This window comes from Oncorhynchus tshawytscha, linkage group LG33, assembly GCF_018296145.1.
Source record: "Oncorhynchus tshawytscha isolate Ot180627B linkage group LG33, Otsh_v2.0, whole genome shotgun sequence".
Classification (NCBI taxonomy): Eukaryota; Metazoa; Chordata; class Actinopteri; order Salmoniformes; family Salmonidae; genus Oncorhynchus; species Oncorhynchus tshawytscha.
The window spans coordinates 35,969,934-35,996,792 of record NC_056461.1 but is presented as its reverse complement, the minus strand read 5'-3'; the positions used below and the strand labels follow the sequence as shown (position 1 = coordinate 35,996,792).

Sequence of the window (26,859 nt, the reverse complement as noted above, 5' to 3'; positions counted from 1 at the left end):
TGCTTTTGGTTTTGGCAGAGATCTAGATTTGCTCATCACTGCAGCTGCACCTTATGGCGTAAGGATTAGAGGCGATTATGTTTCTATGCTTTGGCAAAAGACAGCGTGTGTTTGTGATCTGAATGGCCATTAGATCAAACGGATGAAAAAAAGAATCACACCGAAAAAGACAATACACTATAAATATTCATCAAAGCTGCCACCATCATGGGGAAAAATGTTCCCCGGTCAATCTGTAATTCCCTTCATAATGAAAAATAATACAAGAGTTTTGTCTTCATTAGAGATGGCAGAATAATACTTGTTTCATGTGAGATATCCCCTCCCACTGGTGAGGTAATATCATCTGTCAGTTAACACAATACGGTGTGTGTATGTGCCTGTATGTACATTATTGAATCTGTATGTTCATGTGTGTGTGTGTGTGTGTGTATTTCAGTCTTTTGGATGAATCCAGGGTAGAGGATTTGGTTAACACGTCAAAAAGACCAGCTAAAATGAGGCAAGATGATTATGTGGATAAGAACTCTGAATGTATTAAACACTATAGCTGCAGTATCTACAGTATGTTATTCCCCATACAGTGAGTGTCCTAACTCATTTAAGTAGCTGGGTAACAGAGTGTAATTGCTATTCCAAATGACTGACAGATGAGAGGCATGAGGGAAATATTTGAGTTAGTACAGAATAAGAAATAAGGACAGTGAGCAGAGGAGCAGAGGAACAGAGGAACAGAGAGAGATGAAAAGGGAGAAGACAGAAAGAAACCTTTAAGACATGTAAAAACTGTACTGTAAAAAGATATGGATTACTTAACAAACTGCTGTGTTGTTTTGTTGTTTTCAAATAACAACATCTTCAAAGTTCAGAGCTTTTTGTAAACCTCTTTAAAAAATCCCTCCTCTGGTGAAATTCAAACAGACTCATTTGTGTTCAAATAACTATTATAAACCGGGTAATTTGGGACCTGGATTCTGATTGGGTATGTGTGCTAACCAAGGTGGCCAGGTGCACGGTGTTTCCTCCGGCGCATTGGTGCGGCTGGCTTCCGGGTTGGATGCGCGCTGTGTTAAGAAGCAGTGCGGCTTGGTTGGGTTGTGTATCGGAGGACGCATGAGGACGCCCGTACGGGAGTTGTAGCGATGAGACAAGATAGTAGCTACTACAACAATTGGATACCACGAAAAAGGGGTAAAGTAAAAAAAAAAAAAGAGAAATAATAGAAAAATAACAACACAAGGAATAAATGCACAATGAGTAAATGATAACTTGTCTATATACACAGGGTACCAGTAGGCGGGCCTTATTGCTTAACTAGCACCTGACCCTGTGTGTGACCCTGTGTGTGTGTGTGTGTGTGTGTGTGTGTGTGTGTGTGTGTGTGTGTGTGTGTGTGTGTGTGTGTGTGTGTGTGTGTGTGTGTGCGTGCATTTGTGTCAGAATGCTCAGGTGGTTATTGGTTATTGACTTCAGTGAAGTCATAGACCCAGGGTAGTGAGGAATATGCCTGTATTGATTCCCCCTGTAGAGCCTGTCTCTCTCCCAGCGCATCTGGTTATATAACTGGCCCCTTTCCCTGTTTCCTTTTCATTGCATTGTTTTATGCTTGTTTTTCCCTCTCGGGCCTCGAATAGCAGAATAAACAACACAAGAGTGCAGTCAGTGCTCTACACACTCTGAAGAGCAGACAGAAACAAACACACACACACAAACATAGAAAAATAGAAAGGGGGTTTATGGAAACACTAATCCACAAATCTAGATCATTTTTGAGGATGGAAGGTTTGTCTGCAAATCCCAGTGTATTTAATGGAGCTCAGAACCGGAAGGGAAACACAGCAAACTGCATGCTTCAATTTTAAGCTCATTAGTTTGACTGTTAAAGTTGGCCTCCTCCTTTCCTACTCCTCTACTCCCACCGTCAAGCACACACACACACACACACACACACACAACTCAGATGAAGACAACACATGCACCTGTCCCTCCACCCACTTATCTAACATGTATACACACCACCCTTTTCCCAGGCATGATTACCAGCGCTTTTCCCAGGCATGATTACCAGCACTTTTCCCAGGCATGATTACCAGCGCTTTTCACAGGCATGATTACCAGCGCTTTTCACAGGCATGATTACCAGCGCTTTTCCCAGGCATGATTACCAGCGCTTTTCCCAGGCATGATTACCAGCGCTTTTCCCAGGCATGATTACCAGCGCTTTTCCCAGGCATGATTACCAGCGCTTTTCCCAGGCATGATTACCAGCGCTTTTCCCAGGCATGATTACCAGCGCTTTTCACAGGCATTATTACCAACGCTTTTCCCAGGCATTATTACCAGCGCTTTCCCCAGGCATTATTATCAACGCTTTTCCCAGGCATGATTACCAATGCTTTTCACAGGCATGATTACCAACGCTTTTCACAGGCATGATTACCAACGCTTTTCCCAGGCATGATTACCAACGCTTTTCACAGGCATGATTACTAGTGCTTTTCACAGGAATGATTACCAGCGCTTTTCCCAGGAATGTTTATCAGCGCTTTTCACAAGCATTATTACCAACGCTTTTCCCAGGCATTATTACCAGCGCTTTTCCCAGGAATGATTACCAGTGCTTTTCACAGGCATTATTACCAGCGCTTTTCACAGGCATTATCACCAATGCTTTTCCCAGGCATTATTACCAGCGCTTTCCCAGACATTATTACCAGCGCTTTCCCAGACATTATTACCAGCGCTTTTCACAGGCATTATCACCAACGCTTTTCACAGGCATTATCGCCAACGCTTTTCCCAGGCATTATCACCAACGCTTTCCCAGGCATGATTACCAGCGCTTTTCTCGTCACACATTTCAGGGTCGTTCCATGTCATTTTAGCAAACAATGACACCCACCATCTCAAATTATTCTGAAATATTGTCTGCAGTTAGAAACAGATAAGATAAGCATTTTCCTAGGTGAAAAAAGTGTAAATTCCCCCCCAAATTACAAAATTACATGTTGGTTTCCTTACCCTGTAAGCAGTCTATTGACAGCAATCATGCTTGGTTTTGTTTACCTGGTGACTGTTGTAACATTGGCCCCGCCCGCCTGACTAGCATCACTACTCTGGACGGTTGTGACTTAGAATATGTGGACAACTCCAAACCTAGGTGTCTGGTTAGACTGTAAACTCTCCTTCCAGACTCACATTAAGCATCTCCAATCCAAAATTAAATCTAGAATCGGCTTCCTATTTCGCAACAAAGCCTCCTTCACTCATGCTGCCAAACATACCCTTGTAAAACTGACTATCCTACCGATCCTTGACTTTGGCGATGTCATTTACAAAATAGCCTCCAACACTCTACTCAGCAAACTGGATGTAGTCTATCACAGTGCCATCCGTTTTGTCACCAAAGCCCCATATACTACCCACCACTGCGACCTGTATGCTCTCATCGGCTGGCCCTCGCTACATATTCGTCGCCAAACCCACTAGCTCCAGGTCATTGTGGAAGGACCACCAGAGGGCAGGCTGGACTCATGGATAGTAGCCCAACTAGGCATGTGAGTCAAGGGGACCTGAGGCAATTAAGCACAGCTGATGGTACTAATGACCTATTATCTTTTCCCTACAAGAGAGAGGAGGGAACCTGCAAGAAGCAGGGAAAACACTACCTCTGGAAGATGGCTACCAAGAGAGAGAAGCTAACCACGAAGAACTATTAAGACGGTGACAAACCCGTGACTTTTGTTGTAGTTTAAAGATAATCGTATTGTGTTCCTGTTTCATCTGGAGAAGAAGATGTATGCTTTTCCTTGGGAGATTTTCATTGATTATGTTGGAGTGTTTGTATTGACCAAAATCCCTCAATAGAAAACGGTGTTCAATCAAGAAACCAACTCCTGACTCGTTTATTCCACCTTTCTGCTTTAGAGTTACTTGGTCCGCTCACATCATCTATAAGTCTTTGCTAGGTAAAACAATGCCTTATCTCAGCTCAATGGTCACCATAGCAACACCCACCCGTAGCACGCGCTCCAGCAGGTATATTTCACTGGTCATCCCCAAAGCCAACACCTCTTTTGGCTGCCATTCCTTCCCGTTCTCTGCTGCCAATGACTGGAAAGAATTGCAAAAATCAATGAAGCTGGAGACTTGTATCTCCCTCTCTAACTTTAAGCATCAGCTGTCAGAGCAGCTTACCAATCACTGTACCTGTACACAGCCAATCTGAAAATAGCACACCCAACTACCTCATCCCCATATTGTTATTTATCTTTATTGCACCCCAGTATCTCCACTTGCACATCATCTGCACATCTACCACTCCAGTGTTAACGATAAATTGTAATTATTTTGCTTCGATGGCCTATTTATTGCCTTACCTCCTTAATCTTCTACATTTGAACACACTGTAAATAGATTTTTCTATAGTGTTTTTGACTGTACGTTTGTTTGTGTAACTCTGTGTTGTTGTTTTTGATGCACTGCTTTGCTTTATCTTGGCCAGGTCGCAGTTTTAAATGAGAACTTGTTCACAACTGACCTACCTGGTTAAATAAAGGTTAAGTAAAAAAATTAAAAAAACATGTAAATGCAGTTTTTTGGGCTGCTGATACTTCACCACCCTGTGAAGTCATGATGAACTTTGCAGGGTGGGCAAAGTGCATGGGCAAAGAGCTTGATGCCCTTTTCCAATAAATATTGAGGGTCTTAATTTGTATGCTAGTGACATCACAGGAGGTTGGTGGCACCTTAATTGGGGAGGACGGGCTTGTGAGAATGGTTGGTGCAGAATGGGTGGAAAGGTATCAACTGCATCAAACACACGGTTGCCATGTGTTTGATGCCATTCCCTTTGCTCCATTCCAGCCATTATTATGAGCCCGTCCTCCCCTCAGCAGCCTACACTGAGTGACATGATGATTGGTGCTTAGCTGCCAATTAACAAATAAGAATGATCCATCTCATCATATAACCTGACCTGTCCTGTCCACTTTATCTAGAGAGCAAGCGCAAATTGGGTTTGTGTGACAAAATCATCGATAGAGTAGAAAATGCAATGGAAACACATTTAACTTGTGTTCATTTGGTACAACTTTAATGCAAAAGTGGTTGTAATGTGCAGTACATCATCCCGCACAGCCTTTTATCCGCAACAAGCCAGTTTAGGCTTTTTTTATCATATTCGCATGAAAATTGGTCACAGCCTCATGTTAGAATTGCTCTGCTTCACGGAAACATGGCTAACTGGAGAAACGCAATCCGAAGCGGTGCAGCCAGCGGGTTTCTCCACGCATCGCGCCGACAGAAACGAACATCTTTCTGGTAAGAAGAGGGGCGGGGGCGTATGCCTTATGGCTAACGTGACATGGTGTGATGAAAGAAACATACAGGAACTCAAATCCTTCTGTTCACCTGATTTAGAATTCCTCACAATCAAATGTAGACCGCATTATCTACCAAGAGAATTCTCTTCGATTATAATCACAGCCGTATATATCCCCCCCAAGCAGACACATCGATGGCTCTGAACAAACTTTATTTAACTCTCTGCAAACTGGAAACGATTTATCCGGAGGCTGCATTCATTGTAGCTGGGGATTTTAACAAGGCTAATCTGAAAACAAGACTCCCTAAATTTTATCAGCATATCGATTGCGCAACCAGGGGTGGAAAGACCCTGGATCATTGTTACTCTAACTTCCGCGACGCATATAAGGCCCTGCCCCGCCCCCTTTCGGAAAAGCTGACCACGACTCCATTTTGTTGATCCCTGCCTACAGACAGAAACTAAAACAAGAAGCTCCCACGCTGAGGTCTGTCCAACGCTGGTCCGACCAAGCTGACTCCACACTCCAAGACTGCTTCCATCACGTGGACTGGGAGATGTTTCGTATTGCGTCAGACAACAACATTGACGAATACGCTGATTCGGTGTGCGAGTTCATTAGAACGTGCGTTGAAGATGTCGTTCCCATAGCAACGATTAAAACATTCCCTAACCAGAAACCGTGGATTGATGGCAGCATTCGTGTGGAACTGAAGGCGCGAACCACTGCTTTTAATCAGGGCAAGGTGTCTGGTAACATGACTGAATACAAACAGTGCAGCTATTCCCTCCGCAAGGCTATCAAACAAGCTAAGCGCCAGTACAGAGACAAAGTAGAATCTCAATTCAACGGCTCAGACACAAGAGGCATGTGGCAGGGTCTACAGTCAATCACGGACTACAGGAAGAAACCCAGCCCAGTCACGGACCAGGATGTCTTGCTCCCAGGCAGACTAAATAACTTTTTGCCCGCTTTGAGGACAATACAGTGCCACTGACACGGCCTGCAACGAAAACATGCGGTCTCTCCTTCACTGCAGCCGAAGTGAGTAAGACATTTAAACGTGTTAACCCTCGCAAGGCTGCAGGCCCAGACGGCATCCCCAGCCGCGCCCTCAGAGCATGCGCAGACCAGCTGGCCGGTGTGTTTACGGACATATTCAACCAATCCCTATACCAGTCTGCTGTTCCCACATGCTTCAAGAGGGCCACCATTGTTCCTGTTCCCAAGAAAGCTAAGGTAACTGAGCTAAACGACTACCTCCCCGTAGCACTCACATCCGTCATCATGAAGTGCTTTGAGAGACTAGTCAAGGACCATATCACCTCCACCCTACCTGACACCCTTGACCCACTCCAATTTGCTTACCGCCCAAATAGGTCCACAGACGATGCAATCTCAACCACACTGCACACTGCCCTAACCCATCTGGACAAGAGGAATACCTATGTGAGAATGCTGTTCATCGACTACAGCTCGGCATTCAACACCATAGTACCCTCCAAGCTCGTCATCAAGCTCGAGACCCTGGGTCTCGACCCCGCCCTGTGCAACTGGGTACTGGACTTCCTGACGGGCCGCCCCAGGTGGTGAGGGTAGGCAACAACATCTCCTCCCCGCTGATCCTCAACACTGGGGCCCCACAAGGGTGCGTTCTGAGCCCTCTCCTGTACTCCCTGTTCACCCACGACTGCGTGGCCACGCACGCCTCCAACTCAATCATCAAGTTTGCGGACGACACAACAGTGGTAGGCTTGATTACCAACAACGACGAGACGGCCTACAGGGAGGAGGTGAGGGCCCTCGGAGTGTGGTGTCAGGAAAATAACCTCACACTCAACGTCAACAAAACTAAGGAGATGATTGTGGACTTCAGGAAACAGCAGAGGGAACACCCCCCATCCACATCGATGGAACAGTAGTGGAGAGGGTAGCAAGTTTTAAGTTCCTCGGCATACACATCACAGACAAACTGAATTGGTCCACTCACACAGACAGCATCGTGAGGAAGGCGCAGCAGCGCCTCTTCAACCTCAGGAGGCTGAAGAAATTCGGCTTGTCACCAAAAGCACTCACAAACTTCTACAGATGCACAATCGAGAGCATCCTGGCGGGCTGTATCACCGCCTGGTATGGCAACTGCACCGCCCTCAACCGTAAGGCTCTCCAGAGGGTAGTGAGGTCTGCACAACGCATCACCGGGGGCAAACTACCTGCCCTCCAGGACACCTACACCACCCGATGCTACAGGAAGGCCATAAAGATCATCAAGGACATCAACCACCCGAGCCACTGCCTGTTCACCCCGCTGTCATCCAGAAGGCGAGGTCAGTACAGGTGCATCAAAGCTGGGACCGAGAGACTGAAAAACAGCTTCTATCTCAAGGCCATCAGACTGTTAAACAGCCACCACTAACATTGAGTGGCTACTGCCAACACACTGTCAATGACACTGACTCTACTCCAGCCACTTTAATCATGGGAATTGATGGGAAATGATGTAAATATATCACTAGCCACATTAAACAATGCTACCTTATATAATGTTACTTACCCTACATTATTCATCTCATATGCATACGTAGATACTGTACTCTATATCATCGACTGCATCCTTATGTAATACATGTATCACTAGCCACTTTAACTATGCCACTTGGTTTACATACTCATCTCATATGTATATACTGTACTCGATATCATCTACTGTATCTTGCCTATGCTGCTCTGTACCATCACTCATTCATATATCCTTATGTACATATTCTTTATCCCCTTACACTGTGTATAAGACAGTAGTTTTTTTTTGGAATTGTTAGTTAGATTACTTGTTCGTTATTACTGCATTGTCGGAACTAGAAGCACAAGCATTTCGCTACACTCGCATTAACATCTGCTAACCATGTGTATGTGACAAATAAAATTTGATTTGATTTGATTTGATTTGAAAATTGGTCACAGCCTCATGTTAGAATTGGACGTTCATCCATGTTTCTCAAACATTACATTTAGAAGTGTTTAAGGTTAAGTTTAGGCATTAGCTCAGAAATCTTAAGGTTAGATATTAACTCAAAATGGTTAAAACCTCTTAGATGTAAAGTCCCCATATTTCAACAAAATAATGATGCAGCAGGAATGCAAATCGTATCTGTTTCTAACTACAGAAACGATTTCAGAGCAATCGTAGATGGTGGATGCCAAAATCCTCTTTCTTGTGCTTTTTGAGGTGGAACAACCTTCCATGAAGCACAAACACACACGCCCACACACCACTCTCTAAGCTCTCTTCCTCATTCGTCAGCCAACCCTGCCTACAATGAGAGACGAATGTTAAAACACACCGCTTTACACTCTCATCCCCTCTCTACCTCTCCTTACGCCCTCTTACCTCCTCTCTCCCTCGAAATCTATCACAATTTTCTCTAGTCTAAATCATCACTGAAATCATCACTATCAGACAGACAGGTTCCATTGTCTAAACCCACTGCTTTTCCCTTTTCACTCAGTCCCCTATTCTTTATTTCTCTTCCTTTACATACTTGGCCACCATGTTTATTCATTTAGTTTCATCCTCTCTCTTTTACTAGTCTCTTCTTCATGTCTCTATATTACCTTCTTGAAAATTGTGCAATCCCAAATGCCAACCATTACAATGAATGAACTCCCATAGAAAATATAGTGTTCTAATATAGCTATATATATTTATCCCTTTCATCACTACCAATTCCTCTATCTCTGTCCTCCACACTGCATCCCCACTGTTAGATCTCCTGCTGTTTATCTCCTCTCCAATCCTGTTTTAAATATGTGCCATCTATGCCACAAAAATGGCCCATAGAATACTACGCTGAAATGTAACACACAAGCCATCAACAGCAGCAGAGCAGTGGACAGGACAGGAAGTGGTGTTACTCACATGGTCTCGTCGTTCTGGAACTCCAGTTTCCCGGCCACCTCCTCGTAGTCCTCCTCAGCTTTGGCGGTGCCCTCCAGGGTGTGGTAAGGGATGGCCACTTTACCCCTGGCCCCGGACATCCGGTGCACCTTCACCTGCATGGTGCCCACGCTCTCGCTCACCCTCATCGAATCTACTTCAAACGTGAAGATGCCTGCGTGGTCATCATCATAGATGGTTACCGTGGCGGTGTGGGCATTGCCGAGGGCTGCTTTGGGGGACAAGTGGGGGGAGAGGTTGCGCATGCTGCTGGTGGTGGTGATGGTGCTGGGCTCCAGGACAGCCACCTCGGCACGGTGCACAATGCGAGGGTTGCTGAGGTGCACATAGAAGTGCTCATCCTCTTCAAAGATGTCGTCATCAATAACCCCCACGGTCAGCTCCTTCAGCGTCTCACCGGGTTTGAAGACCAGCGTGCCCTCGGCAAACTCATAGTCTGAGCCGGCATTGGCTGTGCCGTCCTCGGTCCGGTAGTCTACCTGCGTTGACCCAAACCAACTCAATGCCGATTTAATTTATTCATTAGACAGAAATAATTAAAATGTCCCCCTGGCTAGATCCTTATCTCATCTGAAAACCTTTCCCATTATTACATGTGGCTTGAGTGATTGATTTTTAACATAATAATCTTTCCATTATACAGTATAATTAGTATCAAAGACAAATACGAGTTGCTTGTCCCCACTAACCTTGACAGTGCAGCCGCTTTCACCCCCATGGCGCCCAACAGACAGCTTGAGCGAGCCACAGTTCTCAAAGCACTGGTAGTGGGAGGGTTCAAACTGCAGGTAAATAGTGTGGGGATCCTCCTCTTGTCCACTGGCCTCATGGCAGTTCACCACCTTCCTGGCTTGGTCGGCAGCATGCTTCTTCAGGATGTTCCCAGCACCGATCATCATGCGTGTGGCCTGGATGCGGTAGAAGGCCCTGCTCTTCTGCTGCTGGACCAGAACCTGGTAGTTGGCCATTTCAATCAGCTGCTCCGTGTCCTTGTCTGGGTGCCTCTGTTTCAGATCCTTCAGAGTGCGGGCCATGTCCCTCCGAGCTTCATCCTCCTCTGAGCCCATCCCCCCGCCCTCCTCCACCCCCTCCAGCATGCCGTCCAGCACCTCTTTGGGGTGGGGGTGGGAGTTGCCCCCCTGGCCATCCATCTCCATGTCCATCTTGGTGAACATGCCGTCTCCTTCCGTCTCGATGATGATGCCACGGGCCTTGTCGACACGGTAACGCTTGTGGATGTACTTGTAGAAGAGCAGGCGTCGGTCTGCGACCCAGGCCTGAACCACACAAATGGGGAAGAACATGAATGTGAGCACGGCCTCCCATACCTCCACCTCCCCCGGGGAGATGACAGCCAGGATCAGGTAGAGCCAGATGTAGGCGAAGATGCTCCAGGTTGCGGTGATAAAGAACACCCTCAGGTGCTTGATCCTGCGTGTTTCGTTCTCTGGCACCACGTACACACAGAGGGCGATGATGACGAACATGTTGAAGGCTGCGCTACCCACAATGGTGCTGGGGCCCAGGGAGCCTGCCTCAAACGAGTGGCCACACACCTCGATGACAGACAGCAGGATCTCTGGGGCAGATGAGCCTAGGGCCATCAGGGTCAGGTTGGATACTGTCTCGTTCCAGATGCGTACGGTGGCTGTGGTGGTCTCTCCATTGGGCTTCTTGATGGTGATCTCTTTCTCCTGAGAGGTGATGACCTCAATAGAAGACATGAAGCGGTCGGCGATAATGGACATGCCCAAGAACATGTAGATGAGAGCCACAAAGTAGACGATGGCCCGCGCCACCTTGTCGCCCACTGACGGGTTCTGAGGGTTCCACATGGGCAGCACCACGCCCTCAGAGCAGGGGTCTCCATCAGAGCAGTTGCTGGGCGGGCTGCTGGGTGCTGCTTGGTCTGAACCAGCCTGGGAGAGGTGGGTGAGCCCCAGGAGGAAGAGGAGGAAGAAGGACGTGGAGAGGCAGGAGGCGGCGAAGGGGTGGACAAGGCTCAGAATGCGGGTGTGTAACATGCCGGCGTCTGGACATTCGAGTCAGCTGGCTCCAGAGATTAGCCCACTTCACATCCAAAGTCTTAACAGACACCCCTGGAAGACACAAGGGAAGAAGTGTAATGAGTTACAAGAAAGACTAGCACAAGCAGAATATTGATTGTTAGCTGCTGCAGATAGATCATTGTAAGGTCCACAAGTCCTCGTCTTTCCCTAAGGCTAGGTGCTCTAGTGGTCGATCACAATGTGATGGGAGAGTTAGTTACAGTGATAGTTTATTCCATCCCATATATCTGGTTCATTAATTGAGGCCTGGATGACAGTGAAAACCAGCAGACCAAGTAAGTAGATCTCCAGAACCTGAATTATCGACTGCTGTTTTAGATGTTTTTTTTAAATTTAACCTTTATTTAACCAGGAAAAGTCCATTGAGACCCAGGGTCTCTTTTTCAAGGCAGACCTGACCAAGGCAGCAACAAACAATACATTACAGAATTAAAACATACAACAATACAACAACATGATCCAGCCTAAAAAGAAAGCATTTGTACTCCTCTGTAACAGAGTCTCCCATCATTATTTTAAGTTCATTCAGTGGCGCTAACATATCTAGATGAAGCATGGACTTGAGATTATTCCATGCGTCTGGTGCACAAGAAGAGAAGGCAGTCTTGCCTAATACTGTGAATGTCCAGCGGACTTTAAATAGCAACCACCTAGCAGACCGGGTATGGTAACTGCTGGTGGTGAAGGAGACCAGACTACAGAGGTAAAGAGGGAGTTTACCCAACAGGGCTTTGTAGATGAACACATACAAATGTATCTTTCTGCGCATATGAAGTGAGGCCAGCACAGTACAGATGAGCACCACTGTTGTTTACCAACCTGAGTAAATCTCCTCTTTGGCAAATAAAGCGCCACAGCTAAATACACTTACCGTAACCCTGTTTCTGTTGTTATTGGTGTTACAATATCCATTGCTACTGTTGTAGCTGATGCTGTCAACCAGTACTGTAATACTTTAGTTCTCTGAATATCACATTCAACAGCTCCTGTTTCACCCCTTCTCTGTTGTGTGACTGACTTCCTATTGAGCTGCCGTGTCAATGTTAACTCTGTAATAGATCAAGTACAGTGAGTGTTCACTTTGTAATACACTTTTTTGAAAAAAACTAACCCTCATTCTTCTAAATGTTTCTGTCTAAGGAGCTTAACAAATGTGTTCAACTGTGGCCCAGAGTCAGTGGTAACAATAACAGTGTAATGTGTCATATTCACAAAAAGAGAACGTGTTTTTTTCCCTTCTCATCCCTGAAACGTTCTGGCTGAGGCGTGTTTTATAAGAGCCTGTATCACGTACGGAGGACCAATGATGCCTCTGCTTCCTTAGCCTCTCTTTCTCTACAAACAGCACAGTACAGTCACATCAGCAGCTCCTGTCCCTCCAAGCCGTACAATGGTCCACAATCTCTCACCTCCTAGTGCCAGCCTCCCCTCTCCTCTCCATGTGAACACCTCACCAGTCGCCCACCTCTTTGGTTGATCATAACCCTATAAGCAACACTTCAGGACTGCTTTGTTTCCAAACAATGATCACCGACAGCTATTGTACCAATAACAACAGAAACAGCCTCTCTGGGTAAGTGGGTAAGTGCATTTGGCCATAGCGGCTTACGAGCTAAAGAAGAGATTGCTCAGAGGTGGGTGAACAGAACAGCATCCCTGATCTGTGGAGGGGATCTAGTCCTCTATTCACAGTTCACATTTTCATCAGCCTGCCTGCTCCAAAGGCTCTCCCTGGAACTTCAACTTCTTGGAGGGGAATTATGGTGTTTTTTCCTTCCTTTCTCCCAAGGAAAATTCCTGCAGCCACTATAAGCAGTTCAACACACTACTGTGCGGTATATGATGCATGGTTTGCGCTATACAGATGTTGGACCTTAATTTGACCAGTACTGTCGCCACAAAATAATACTGCAGCAACAGGATTTCAATATTAAGTCCATAATGTTGCTTGATCGGTGGTTGGGCTATTAGCTGGCCAAAATTAGGCTACATGACAAGTGCAATACTGTTAATATAACCATGAGTTATTTCAGGTTTTCAGTGAATTTATGTAAATCATGAAGCCATTCTGCATTTCCTGAGTTGAAGCACAATTCTGTATAAACTACCATAAGGAGAAGCTTCCGGCAGCCCCGGCAGAGATGTTGCCAATCAACGGTCAGAGTTGCTACCTCGTCTTGTCAGGCCGACACTTTATTAGTCCTGGGTGATGTAGCCAGCTAGCAAATTAACTTAATTTACCACGCAACATAGCCCAACATAGTGTGAGACTGGAGAGTAGCTGTAGTTCCCCAATGGTCGACAGGCTAAAACACTCTGTGGCCATGGCACGCACATCTTGGCACATGTTTAATGATAAGGAACAGAGATCTGGAAAACAGTGAGCAACCATGTACGGTCAGCTAGGGACAAAATGTCTGCTTCACATCGAAAGGACATAGAAGCCTCTGAGCACCTTTACATTGGTTTGGTTCATTGATTTGCACCCTTAAAACTGCAAGCGTCTTCAAGCATGTAAACCTTTAGCAAATGAGGCGCACTGTTGAGGGGTCAAATAGGAAATTGTTGCATCTCAAAAACATTGTCATTCAGAGCCAGGAGGATTATATAACATTACAAGATGCCAAGAAGAAGAAGACTGCATGAATATTGAGAAGATGTGTTATGGATTAAGATAGGATTATAGTTGGATTAAATGAGAGGAGTAAAAATACAGATTTTCTGTAGGGAGCTCCCTTCGCTCTCCTGGAGGTGAGTCGGGTGCCAAAATAGACTGACAGACACACTTGGCCTTAGAAACACAGAATCATCTCAACTAGGGGGGGAAGTCAGGACCGAATCTCAGGAGACCCAGACCAAGCATACAGTATAGAGACTATGACAAGACCATCAGCAGAGACATCAGGTGCAAAGATCCAGATTCCAGACAACACCAATATGTTGGGTTCAGAGACACAGACCAGACCCAGAACTGGACATCAGCTGTGTGTGCGGTAGAGAATTAATCAGTGGTCCAATCAGCTAGCCGTCGTCTCTCTCTGCCTCCACTGAGAATTCTGCCATCAGTGACCAAACCCAACAGGCCAGAAACAACCAATAGAGTTTGAAACAACATGAGCAAACCATATTCACCATCAGATTTTTCTTGGGCAGAATATGCTAGTACAACTTGATTCAATTTCCTTTCAAGTTTCACTGTGTCTAGACTAGGTACCGTACTCCATCTCAATTTCTATTTGACATTTGTAATTTTATTGTTACCCACATAGACTTGATGGTATACATACCCATGGATTTCAGTTAGCAAAGGGCTGTTTTACTTGTGCAGATTCCATGTGGTAGGGGGTTTGGTTTGGGGACCAGAAGCAGTCAATACTGTATTTACACCATATCTGCCTCACTCTGCCTCTTCAGTCCAGCCTAGTCAATATTGCGCACACCTCCCCTCTATTTTCATCTACCTCCTGACAGCAACCCCCTCCACTCTGCTGAGCAATGCTACACAGATCATGTAAATCCTATAATACAGTAACTGATCATTGATATGCCTATACTCTTTTAACAGTTTTCATTGTGGCCCAGAGACCGTAAAATCAATTCAGTGCCAATACTGAATATACGTTCTAATACTGAGACTAACCATGAAGGCAATCTCTTCGAGGTCATGCAACGTAACTGCCTCATTAATGTCAGCTGATGATGTAATATACAAACATCGTCCTTTCTCCAGGTTAGACCACGGGGCTGCTCACCGCTAGCGCACAGCAAGGGGAATGAGAGCGGAGCAGCACACTATGAAGGGACCAATAGAGAGGAGCTAGAGAACACCTGCAGGTCACCCCTGCTGTTCTCACACTACTGAAGCATGTGTTCCCTATCTTTAACGACACACAGTCAGACACCCTGTCAGGGTTTGACCACACGGCTCTCCCTTTGCTCTCTGTCTGGTGCCTGATGTGCAATAGGAGGGCCTATTTAACTTATATACGCGGGGAGTCAGGAAGAAGGTGCAAAAGGTACGCTTAATGATAAGAAAAGGCAGATAAACAAAACAGGAGAAGCATACTGAATGTGAACAAAGCCATTACTGCCTGATGACTGAGGCTACTGAGGGCGAAATAAAGAGAGAGTAATCAAGGTGATGATGAGGTCCAGGTGTGCGTAATGATGGGGAGCAGGTGTGCATAATGATGATTGCCAGGACCTGTGGTTAGTAGACCGGCAATGTTGAGTGCCGGAGCCAGGGAGTGGGAGTAGGTGGAGAGCCAGACGTGATCACCAGGATGGAACACGGGAGCTTCACTGCGGTGGTGGTCCGCCTGCTCCTTCTGGAGGCAGATGGTGTGCTGGAGCCTCACGGCGGCAGCGTTCCAAACCTCCTCTGCGAGCCAGAACCATTCATCCACCGCAGGGGCTTTGTTCTGGCTCGGGGTCCATGGGGCCAGGGCCGGCTGATATCCCAGGACGCACTGGAAAGGAGCCCAGTGGAGGAATGACAAAATGAGTTCTGGGCGTACTCTGCCCAGGGAAGGAAACGGGCCCACTCCCCTTGCCGGGCCTGGTAAGTCCTCTCCACCTGCTCATTTGACTGAGGCCGGCACCCCGATGTGAGGCTGGCCGTGGCACCCAGCTTCTCCATGAAGGCTCTCCATTCCCGTGATGTGAATTGGGGGCCATGGTCGGAGACGAGTAGGGAGACCAGAGAGAGGGATAAAACAGGAGGATTTGGAGAATCTGTCCACCACAACCATAACAGTGGTGAAACCATCAGAAGGGGGAAGATCAGTAACGCAGTCTATGGACAGATGAGACGAAGGCCGCAGAGGCACTGGAAGGAGAAGGAGTTTCCCTACTGAATCGTGCCAGGGTGATTTGGTTTGGGCACATATGGAGCAGGAGTTGATGTAGCGGGCGAGATCCTGCACCAAGGTCTTAAGGCCCTAAGTACTTTACGGACATGGATTGAAAGGTGCGAGTGAAACGTGGGTGTGTCTACCGGCAAGGGATGTATGCTCCCAGGTCAACAGCCAATCCCTTACCTCCGTGGGGACGCAGGTGTGCTCCGGAGGGCAGGCAGCAAGCGTGGGTTCCCATCTCCAGAGCCTGGCGGATGTCCACGTCTACGTCCAAAAGCACGGGGGCAATGATTTGAGAGGGCTGAATGATGGGCGCACTCAGAACAGGAAAGGGCCCACCTTACTTGGCACGGATTCAGCCGCCACGCTGTCCATATGTAGGTTCCAATTGTCGGTGAGGATGAGAAATGGGTCCTTGGCGCCCTCCAGCAAGTGTCTCCACTCTTTTAATACCAACTTCACCACCAGGAGCTCCCGGTGGCCGACATCATAGTTCCTCTATGCAGGAGAGTAGTATGCACATGGATACAATTTCTGTGGGTTACCTTAGCGTTGGGACAGGAAAGCCCCCACACCCACTTATGAGGCATACACCTCCACCACAAAGGGCAGCGTGGGATCTGGGTGTTTCAGCAACGGGGCAGAGGTGAAACACCCCTTCAGTAGGCGGAAGGCCTCAACGGCTGCAAGACTCCACACCAACTTACTGGGACCGCCCTTGAGGAGAGAGTTGAGAGGAGAGGAGATGGAGCTGAAGTTTTTATTGAAGCAGCGGTAGAAGTTGGAAAACCCCAAAACAATGTTGTAGTCCCTTTAAGGTGGTTGGGACTGCCTCGACCTTCCTTGATTCGGTATCCCAAGAAGGAGACAGCCACCTGATAGAACTGGCACTCCTCCTCCGCTACCCGGACGTGGGCAATGTAATCCTCCAAGGTGGCCGAGTAGACCAGGATTTTGTCGATATACACGACCACCTGGCACCCAATCATGTTCCGGAAAACCTCATTCACAAATGCCTGTAACACTGACGGAGAATTAGCTAACCCATAAGGCATTACCAGTGCTCGTAGTGCCCAGATATCCTGCTGAAGGCCGTTATCCATTCATCCCCCTCAAGGATGCGGATCAGATTGTAGGCACTCCGCAAGTGCAGTTTAGTAAAAAAAAACGGGCCCGCGGAGATGTTCGATGGAGGCTGGGAGAGGGTAGAAGTACTTGGTGGTGATGGAATTGAGGCCTCTGTAATCAATGCACGGACGTAGACCTCTGTCCTTCTTGGTCACAAAGAAGAAGACTGCCAATGCAGGGTAGGTGGATGAGCGGGAAAAACTCTGCTGGAGAACCTCCTGGATGTACTCCTCCATGGCCTTGATTTCAGCCACCGACTGAGGGAAGACGTGACTGGGCGGAGGTGCAGAGTCTGAAAGCAGGTAGATAGCACAGTCACAAGGGCAATGAGGAGGGAGACAGGTGGCACGGCTCTTGGAGAAAACCTCCCAGAGATTTTGGTAAACATCCGGGATGTCTGGCTGGAGGGCAACCATAGGACTCTCAACCGAGTGGAATCACAGGGTAACGGAAAGCAGGTCTTCCGACATCCGGGAGCCCAGGCAGTGATTTGTTATCCTTGACCAAGAGATGGTGGGGTCATGATGTTGGAGCCACGGGAGGCTGAGGATGACTGTGTACGGGTGCTTTGATGATGAGGAAGGGAAGGATTTATTGGTGCAGAAGTCCCACGGTCAGGGTGAGTGGTGCTGTGATGTGTGTGACTCTGGTCTGGACCTCCTTGCTCAGTCCTCCACGGAATAGTGTGCAGAGTGCCGGGTCAATCCATCTGCTGGAGGCTGCCACGGTCCGGAAGGTGAAGGCGTACTCAGCAGCGGTCTGGGCACCTTGCCGGAGTTGGAGTAGTCACTCTCCTCCGTCTCTGCTCTCTGGTGAATGGTCAAAGACTGCCCTGAACAGAGCCATAAACCTCTCGTAGGAACCTAGTTCCTCCTCTCCTCTCTCCTTGACGGCCGTAGCCCACTCCAACGCCTCTCTGGTCAGCAAGGAAATGACCGTGGAAACCTTGGACCTCTCGGTGATGGGGGCTCCTGTATGATGGGAAAAATAGAGGGAGCACTGGGGAAAGAAGCCCCAGCATTGGAATGGAGTCCCGTCATACTTGTCCGTGAGGGACAGTCAGTCATCGCTGACCTGGGCGGTCTGGTGGGTAGGCTGGGGGGCTGGCTCGCTGAGACGACTCATGGTAGGAGGCCAACCGCTAGTTGGACGTGAATCCTCTTGGGTGGTGTCGAGGCAGTGGAGCTGATCGTGGTGTTGGCAGAATAGGTGTCCTTGTTTCCACGACCTTCTGGGAGATGTCTTCCTCTTCAGCTGCTTCCATAATACAGTGCCTTCGGAAAGTATTCAGACCCCTTGACTTTTTCCACATTTTGTTACATTACAGCCTTATTCTAAAATGGATTAAACAGCTTTTTTCCCTCATCAATCTACTCACCATACCCCATAATGACAAAGCAAAAACAGGTTTTTAGACATTTTTGTCATTTATGGCGCAGTGGTTAAGGGCGCTGTACTGCTGTGCCACCAGAGACTCTGGGTTCGCGCCCAGGTTCTGTCGTAACCGGCCACGACCGGGAGGTCCGTGGGGCGACGCACAATTGGCCTAGCGTTGTCCGGGTTAGGGAGGGTTTAGCCGGTAGGGATATCCTTATCTCATCGCGCACCAGCGACTCCTGTGGCGGGCCGGGCGCAGTGCCCGCTAACCAAGGTTTCCAGGTGCACGGTGTTTCCTCCGACACATTGGTGCGGCTGGCTTCCAGGTTGGATGCGTGCTGTGTTAAGAAGCAGTGCGGCTTGGTTGGATTGTGTATCGGAGGACGCATGACTTTTAACCTTCGTCTCTCCCGAGCCCGTACGGGAGTTGTAGCGATGAGACAATATAGTAGCTACTAACAATTGGATACCACGAAATTGGGGAGACAAAGGGGTAAAATTTTCAAAATTAAATAAAAAAATAAAAAGTTGTAGAAACATCTCAAGGATGATCAATAGAGACAGAATGCACCTGAGTTAAATTTAGAGTTTCATAGGAAGGGGTCTGAATACTTATGTTATTAAGGTTTTTCTGTTTTTGCAAAAATGTCTAAAAACTTGTTTTCCATTTTCGCTTTGTCATTTCTATTCTGTGTAGATTGCTGAGGATGTCAATTTTTTTTAAATCAATTTTAGAATAAAGAAGTAACGTAACAAAATGTGGAAAAGTCAAGGAGTCTGAATACTTCCTGAAGGCACTGTAGATTCAATGGTTGTAAAGATGGGGAGAGATCTGTCCATAATAAAGAGATGCTCTGCTTTTTTGACACCACACTCCACAAAGCAAGTCCTGCAGGCTCCAGTTTTATATTATCTTGATTATTGTCCAGTCATGCGGTCAAGTGCTGCAAAGAAAGACATAGTTAAGCTGCAGCTGACCCAGAAAAGACCCTCACTTCTTGCTCTTCATTGTAATCAGAGGGCTAATATTAATACTATGCTTGGTCAAGAGTTGAGGAAAGACTGACTGAGTCACTTCCTGTTTTTATAAAAAACAATGTGTTGGAAATTCCAAATTGTTTGCATAGTCAACTTACACATAGCACTGACACACATATAACAGCAGACATGCCACCAGGGGTCTTTTCAGTCCCAGGTCCAGAACAAATTCAAGGAAACGTACAGTACTATACAGAACCATAAGTGCATGGAACTTCCTTCCATCTTATACAGCACAAGTGAAAAGCAAACCTGGCTTAAAAAAACGCATCAAGCAAAACCTCACGGCACAACGCCTTTCCCCATGTGACCTACTTGTTGTGAGTATGTACTGACATGTTTGTGTAACTAATAGATGCACACACACACTACATGTTAATGTTTCTAATTGTATGTCAATTGTAAAGTGTTTTGTCTGTAATGTCTTTTTCGTTATGTGTCGGACCCCAGTCAGATTAGCATTGGCGTCGGATAATGGGGATCCTATCATATCAAATCAAATCTCCAGCTGAGTCTGCAAGTGTCAAGAAGTTCATTGATGCGCCTTCTGTTCCTCACCCTTTAAGCGTTTGCTTCCTTTATTTTTTGTCTCTCCTTTTCCCGCTTTTCACACTCTACTAAAATATAAAATAATCACTATTATAACAAAAGCCCAAAGATAATTCCTCAGACAGAATGAGAACCGTGAGCACGTGATTGTTTCCTTTCACTGTTTGGCACAATTTCTGTTAATACAATCCCCACCACCACACACTATGAGATAACAACAGACAGGCAAGATTGTTTACTTCAAATATATAGGATTTTCCTTTAAGGAAGTGACAGAGCTGAGATTAAAATGTTATCTTCCTCATCGGCTATTTTAAAATGGTTCCCTATTGTCTACAACAAGCACATTCGAATAACAGGAGACAAAGGAAGAAAGCGATAACACTGCAACGAGAGAGAATATTTTTAAATCCCATTCCTGAGGGGAGTTAGGGGTTGAAGACTTGGCTTTGATGTCGTGGATGGGGAAAGGTATGGTGCAGGGAACTGAAATCACATGTATGGCAGCAGTAATGTGGAGAATTGCATACATGCCTAAACACACACGTTGCTCACACACACCACACACAAAATTAAATAAAAAATCTTCTGTTTTTTTCATACCGGTAGGTACACGTGAGGTATCAAACTGACAGAAAGACACACAGATGCCAACTCATAAATAAATACTACTGCACTGGGATATTTTTCTCAACACTGATACAATATTCAAGGAATTCCCATTTTAAAACTGCCACGACAGTCACATTACACAATCAAATAGGCATAAGGTCCCAATTCTATGATATAAGAGCCATGGTTTGGATTGACATTTAATTGAGTTGATACACATAGTAGAGTACCTAATGTGTAAGGCATCAAACGTGTGGGGGAAAAAATCATATTTTAAATGGGTCAACAGCATTCCCCTTGAGCTGTAAAAACATGAAGGCTATCCCAGCCCAGCTTCCTGCATATTCAGAGCTGTCATTTTCCCTTTTTCAATATGCTGCACACATGTCCACACACACATTGATATTCACGGCATATGCAACACATTACCATTCAGACCGTCCTAATCCCAAACAGGAGCAGAATGAAATTGTTTCATGTTGATCTCTACTGATGTGAACATGCTTTTCATTTCATCGCCTGCTCCACTAGAAGACTCCACAATTTAAACAAACACAATTAATCACACATAGAATTGTTGTGCCTCTAAAGATCTAATCTAGACCTTAACCTCAGAGTTTTTCAAGAGTTATCTATTCGGATGTCACCTATCGGATAGGATTCAAATTAGAATGAATTGAACGGGAGTCCCCATTCAAGTCAATGAATTGTCAGTTCTATTCGTGATATTGCCATGTATTTAATCCTATCCAATAAGTGAAATCCAGATAACTGGGTCCAGGGAAGTAAATGTGTAACAAGCAACCAGGCCAATGCAAATGAACTACGCTCTTCTACTAACTCCCTCCTCTTATCTAAGACTATGTTCAATCAACCGGTTATCAGGTTTCCAGGATAATTCATGCATTCTCGCAGCAGGAAAGAAAATCATGTTTCTGACCTCACAGGATCACCATTATCAGTTGTTAATGAAGCAAGCCAGTAAGATTGATTCAAATTCACAACTGTTGATGTCCACCTGCCAGCAGCACTGCATGTCTTTTGTTGCAGATGAACCACATGTGCTGTCCTGACTCTGGTGAAGTAAGAGTATAAGGTAAAGTCAGGCCACCCTGTAAAAGGCCTTGGAACGTCACCTGGCTGTGAGAGACAGCATCTGGAGTATATGGCATGTGCCAGACAAAAATAACACTACCTCTTCTTTTTACTTTCTTCTTTCAATTGGTGATATTTGCCCAGGGGCAGGCACAGCTACATTCTCCATTCGTCTCCTCTCTATGTCTCAAGTATCAGCTGGCAATCTTGGTACCCCCCCCTCCCTCCCCAACCCCACTTCTCGCTTCAAGTTTTCTGTGCCACTAGTTGTGTTGCCACATAACCCCCATACATCATATTCTTGGTCTTAAAACTTGCCTTGCCAACTCTTTCGCTGTACTTTGCCAACCTATATCCACACGTCTTACACATTTCCATTCAAGTGTCGTTGACATTCACTCAGTAATGACTGCAATATTACATAGAGATGGAGCCAGTGTGGGCACATGCCCAAATAACTGAGCAAAACCCGATATCACAGAAAAGCATTTATAGGAAGAGAAGTATTGACATTGGGCACTATGCCTTCTCAATATGGCTAAAGCACATTCTCCTTTCAATTATCATGAAGCAAAAACACATGGAATTTCTAACAGCAGAAATAGATTTACTCGTTATCAATGTCATGCACAGCTGGCTGGTATATCCGTTGAGTGACTTCAACATGTGACTTCTTGTTGACCTTTTGACTCTGTCTGGTGTGTAGCTTGGCATTATGCCGGGTAGAGCCATTCAGACTGCCGGGACGGGAGGGAGGGAGGGAGGGAGGGAGGGAGGGAGGGAGGGAGGGAGGGAGGGAGGGAGGGAGGGAGGGAGGGAGGGACGGACGGACAGACAGCGAGAGGGGTGGAGGGATAGAAAGCAAAAGGGATGGAGGCAGAAAGAGGGAGAACATTTTGATTTGAATATCTAAAAAACCCATGTCTGCATCATGAGCATTTTATAATAAAAATGGTATGTCCAATTCAAATCCTGAAATGACTCAATTCACTCTAAAACATTCATTTACATAGAGGGAGTAGAGGAAAAAAGCAGAGCTTGATATTTAATAGGGCTCCAGACAGATGGAGGTGTGTGTGTGTGTGTGTGTGTGTGTGTGTGTGTGTGTGTGTGTGTGTGTGTGTGTGTGTGTGTGTGTGTGTGTGTGTGTGTGTGTGTGTGTGTGTGTGTGTGTGTGTGTGTGTGTGTGTGTGTGTGAGTGAGTGAGTGAGTGAGTGAGAGAGAGAGAGAGAGAGAGAGAGAGAAAGACCTGGGTTCAAATTCTATTTCAGGTATTTAAATTACTTTTCCAAACATTTAAAAACACATATTCAGATGATTTTATTTGAAAAAACAAGCAGTTGAATACTGGAATGTATTTAAACAGTAAGGCATGAGAACCCAAGGATTATTGTGTGATAACTCCCTCCTAAGGGCTGTTGGCCTTGGGCTAGGAACAGCCCTTAGGAGGGAGTTATCACACGATAATCCCCAGGTATGAGGGCCTTATTGCTTTTATAAAACAGTTGCCAACATATTTATACAAATTTGAATTACATTTTTTCATTAAAACTTTAGTACATTTGTTTTTACATTCTGAAGTTGCTACACAAACGGCTGATCATTAGTTATTTTCTCATGTCTGACACGGTCGTTAATTATAATCATTCTATTCATTCGACATTGCTATGCTAAACAAATCATTGGCACGTAGCTAGCTAGCAGAGATTCAATGATGATGAGAGACAAGATCTTCAATAAATAATGGTTCAATAAATATCCAATAGGCATACATAGGCAACAACTATTAAGGTTGGCGCAATGTTTCTCAAATGTAAAAGTCAGATTTCGAAGTGTTTTGTTTCTTCTCTGTATCGTTCCAAGATTAAGTTTAGGCATTAACTCTGAATGGTTAAGATAAGGGTCAAGGTTTACGAGAGGCTTAAAACAAAAAATATCAAAAACAGCTTTATATAGCTGGATTCAATCATGAAACCTTTGGAACCAGCGGCAGCTGCTTACACCCATATGCCACGCCCGTCCACAACACCTTTGCAAAACCAAAGCCAGGTCATCTGATGCAGCACTCCATCAACTCTCCTTCTTGGTAAAATAGCCCTTACACAGCCTGGAGATGTGTTGGGTCATTGTCCTGTTGAAAAACAAAATGATAGTCCCACTAAGCGGATGGGATGGCGTATCACTGCAGAATGCTGTGGTAGCCATGCTGGTTAAGTGTGCTTTGAATTCTAAATAAATCACAGACAGTGTTACCAGCAAAGCTCCCCCACACCATCACACCTCCATAACACATGCTTTATGGTGGGATATACACATGCAGAGATCATCCGTTCACCCACACCGTGTCTCACAAAGGCATGGTGGTTGGAACCAAAGGTCTCCAATTTGGACTCCAGGCCAAAGGACAGATTTCCACCGGTCTAATGTCTATTGCTCGTGTTTCTTGGCCCAAGCAAGTCTTCTTATTATTGGTGTCCTTTAGTAGTGGTTTATTTTCCAGCAATTCGACCACAAAGGCCTGATGCACAGTCTCCTCTGAACAGTTGATGTTGAGATGTGTCTGTTCCTTTAACTCTGTGAAGCATTTATGAGGCTGGTAACTTTAATGAACTTATCCTATGCAGCAGAGGTAACTCTGGGTCTTCCTTTCCTGTGGTGGTCCTCATGAGAGCCAGTTTCATCAGAGCTCTTGATGGTTTTTGCGACTGCACTCGACGGAAACTTCCAAAGTTCTTGAAATGTTCCGCATTGACTGACCTTCATGTCTTAAAGTAATGAAGGACTGTCGTTTCTCTTTGCTCATTTGAGCTGTTCTTGCCATAATATGGACTTGGTCTTTTACCAAATGGGCTATATTCTGTATACCTTGTCACCTACCTTGTCACAACACAACTGACTGGCTCAAATGCAATAAGAAGGAAAGACATTCCACAAATTAACTTTTAACAAGGCACACCTGTTAATTATAATGCATTCCAGGTGACTACCTCATGAAGCTGGTTGAGAGAATGCCAAGAGTGTGCAAAGCTGTCATCAAGGCAAAGGGTGACAATTTGAAGAATCTCAAATATAAAATATTGTAACGACCCTGGGTTTATAAGCACGGATATCGACTCTGCCGCTCGAGCATGCTTTTTGCGGCAGTCGATAGCACGCTGGACTTCGGGCTAGAAGGTCGAGGGTTCGAGACCTGCTATCTGCCTGTTTCATTACATTGGTGTCAGAAGTGAGATCAGACCTTGCATCCACGACAGTGTGTGTGCTTGGCCAGTGAGCGCGTTCCTGTAAGACGTAGAGTCGCAAGCTAGCGCGAGGACACGCTCTTTGAAAGCAGGGAGTAGTGCAACTACTCCTTTTTGGTTACTACATGATTCCATATGAGTTATTTCATAATTTTGATGTTTTCACTATTATTCTACAATGTAGAAAATAGTAAAAATAAAGAAAACCCTTGAATGAGTAGGTGTTCTAAAACTTTTGACCGGTAGTGTAGCTAGCTATCAGAGATGCAATGATGATGAGAGACAAGAACTTCAATAAATAATTATTTAATAAATATCCAATAGGTCTACATAGACCATACTGCGCTGGTTAATGAATGAATGGAATTCTGAGTGTTTACGGTTTCCATGGTGAATTGTTATTTTCACGTTCATTCTTGGGCTAGCTAGCCCTAGGAACATATCTGTATATTCCTAGAGCTAGACAACTAACACCGGACCGGAGAGATCGCATTTGTAAAATGATACATTGTTGCACAGGTTATAGAGGTAGACAGGTAGGTGTATAAAACCCCCAACTGTTGCAAACCAAATAGTAGCATGGAAAAATAATGTTTAGATGCTTTATTCCTTCAGGGAGATGATATGCATACATTTCCTGCCTGGGGTGTGGGACAGTGGAAAAATGAGATTACCACGTCATGGTATTTTGCGGGATACCAAACAATCAGCATCCAGGATCCAAACAACCTGTTTTGTAATTGGAAAAACACTTGGAAAGTACAATATTTGAAAATACAAAAATATACTGAGTCGTGAATTTAAATCACGTATTTGAAAATAGTATTTGAAATAAATTTTATAATAACAAATATTCAAATAAATACACACAAATTTCAACCCTTGTCTGGTTGTGTGTGTGCGCGCGTGTGTGTGAGTGAGAGAGAGTGAGACAGAGAGAGAGAGAGAGAGAAAGAGAATGTGAGAGAGAAAGAATGACAGCGAGTGAGAAAGGGTTTGTAAGAGATTGTGGGATTTAACATTCTCTTCACCATGGTGGAGCCCAAAGACATCCAACTTAAATTGTGCTTTTAATTTCCAGGGGAAAAAAATCGATAGCTCCGCCACTTCTCCAGTCTGCTCAATGGTTGGTGTTGATTAGCAAGATTTCATCTAACTTTTGTAGCTGTTTCTAACATGCAGAATCAGGACCATGGACAGCACCTGGAACCATTGCTGCTCTGCTGCTTCACAACACTCTATATGTGTACAGTGAAAATACTTGGCAGTACATAATGGCATGTTTGAGTGGACACTGTACAGTCAAAGTTTGCCAGATTTGATATGTCAAGCACCCTTATATTTTAAGAGGGAATGAGACCCTAATGTGCCGTTCTACATTAAACATATAACAGGTTGGTAGCTTGGTTCCAATGAATCACTTCAAGATCTTTGGTGGTAATTAGGGGCTGTGTGAACATATAAAAAAACAATTGCATAAACACTGCAAAATACATTAGATTTCCTCAGTCACTGCGACACACGCAGACAGGCAACACACACAGACACACACACAGACAGAAGTGTCAACAACATTGTTATAATTAACCGAGACCCTGAGACTGTTTATCA

At 45.5% G+C, this 26,859-nt stretch overlaps 1 protein-coding gene across 1 annotated transcript in view; it reads right to left on the bottom strand.

Moving 5' to 3' along the window:
- LOC112231337 (sodium/calcium exchanger 1) overlaps positions 1-26,859 on the bottom strand; it is a 71,709-nt gene that overhangs the window by 36,691 nt on the left and 8,159 nt on the right. Inside the window, exons 3-4 of the mRNA XM_024398039.2 lie at positions 9,972-11,381; positions 9,244-9,761 (exon numbers count right to left, since the gene is read on the bottom strand). Coding sequence (XP_024253807.1) covers positions 9,244-9,761; positions 9,972-11,306 — 1,853 coding nt within the window. The 5' untranslated portion in view covers positions 11,307-11,381. The remainder of the gene's footprint in view (positions 1-9,243; positions 9,762-9,971; positions 11,382-26,859) is intronic.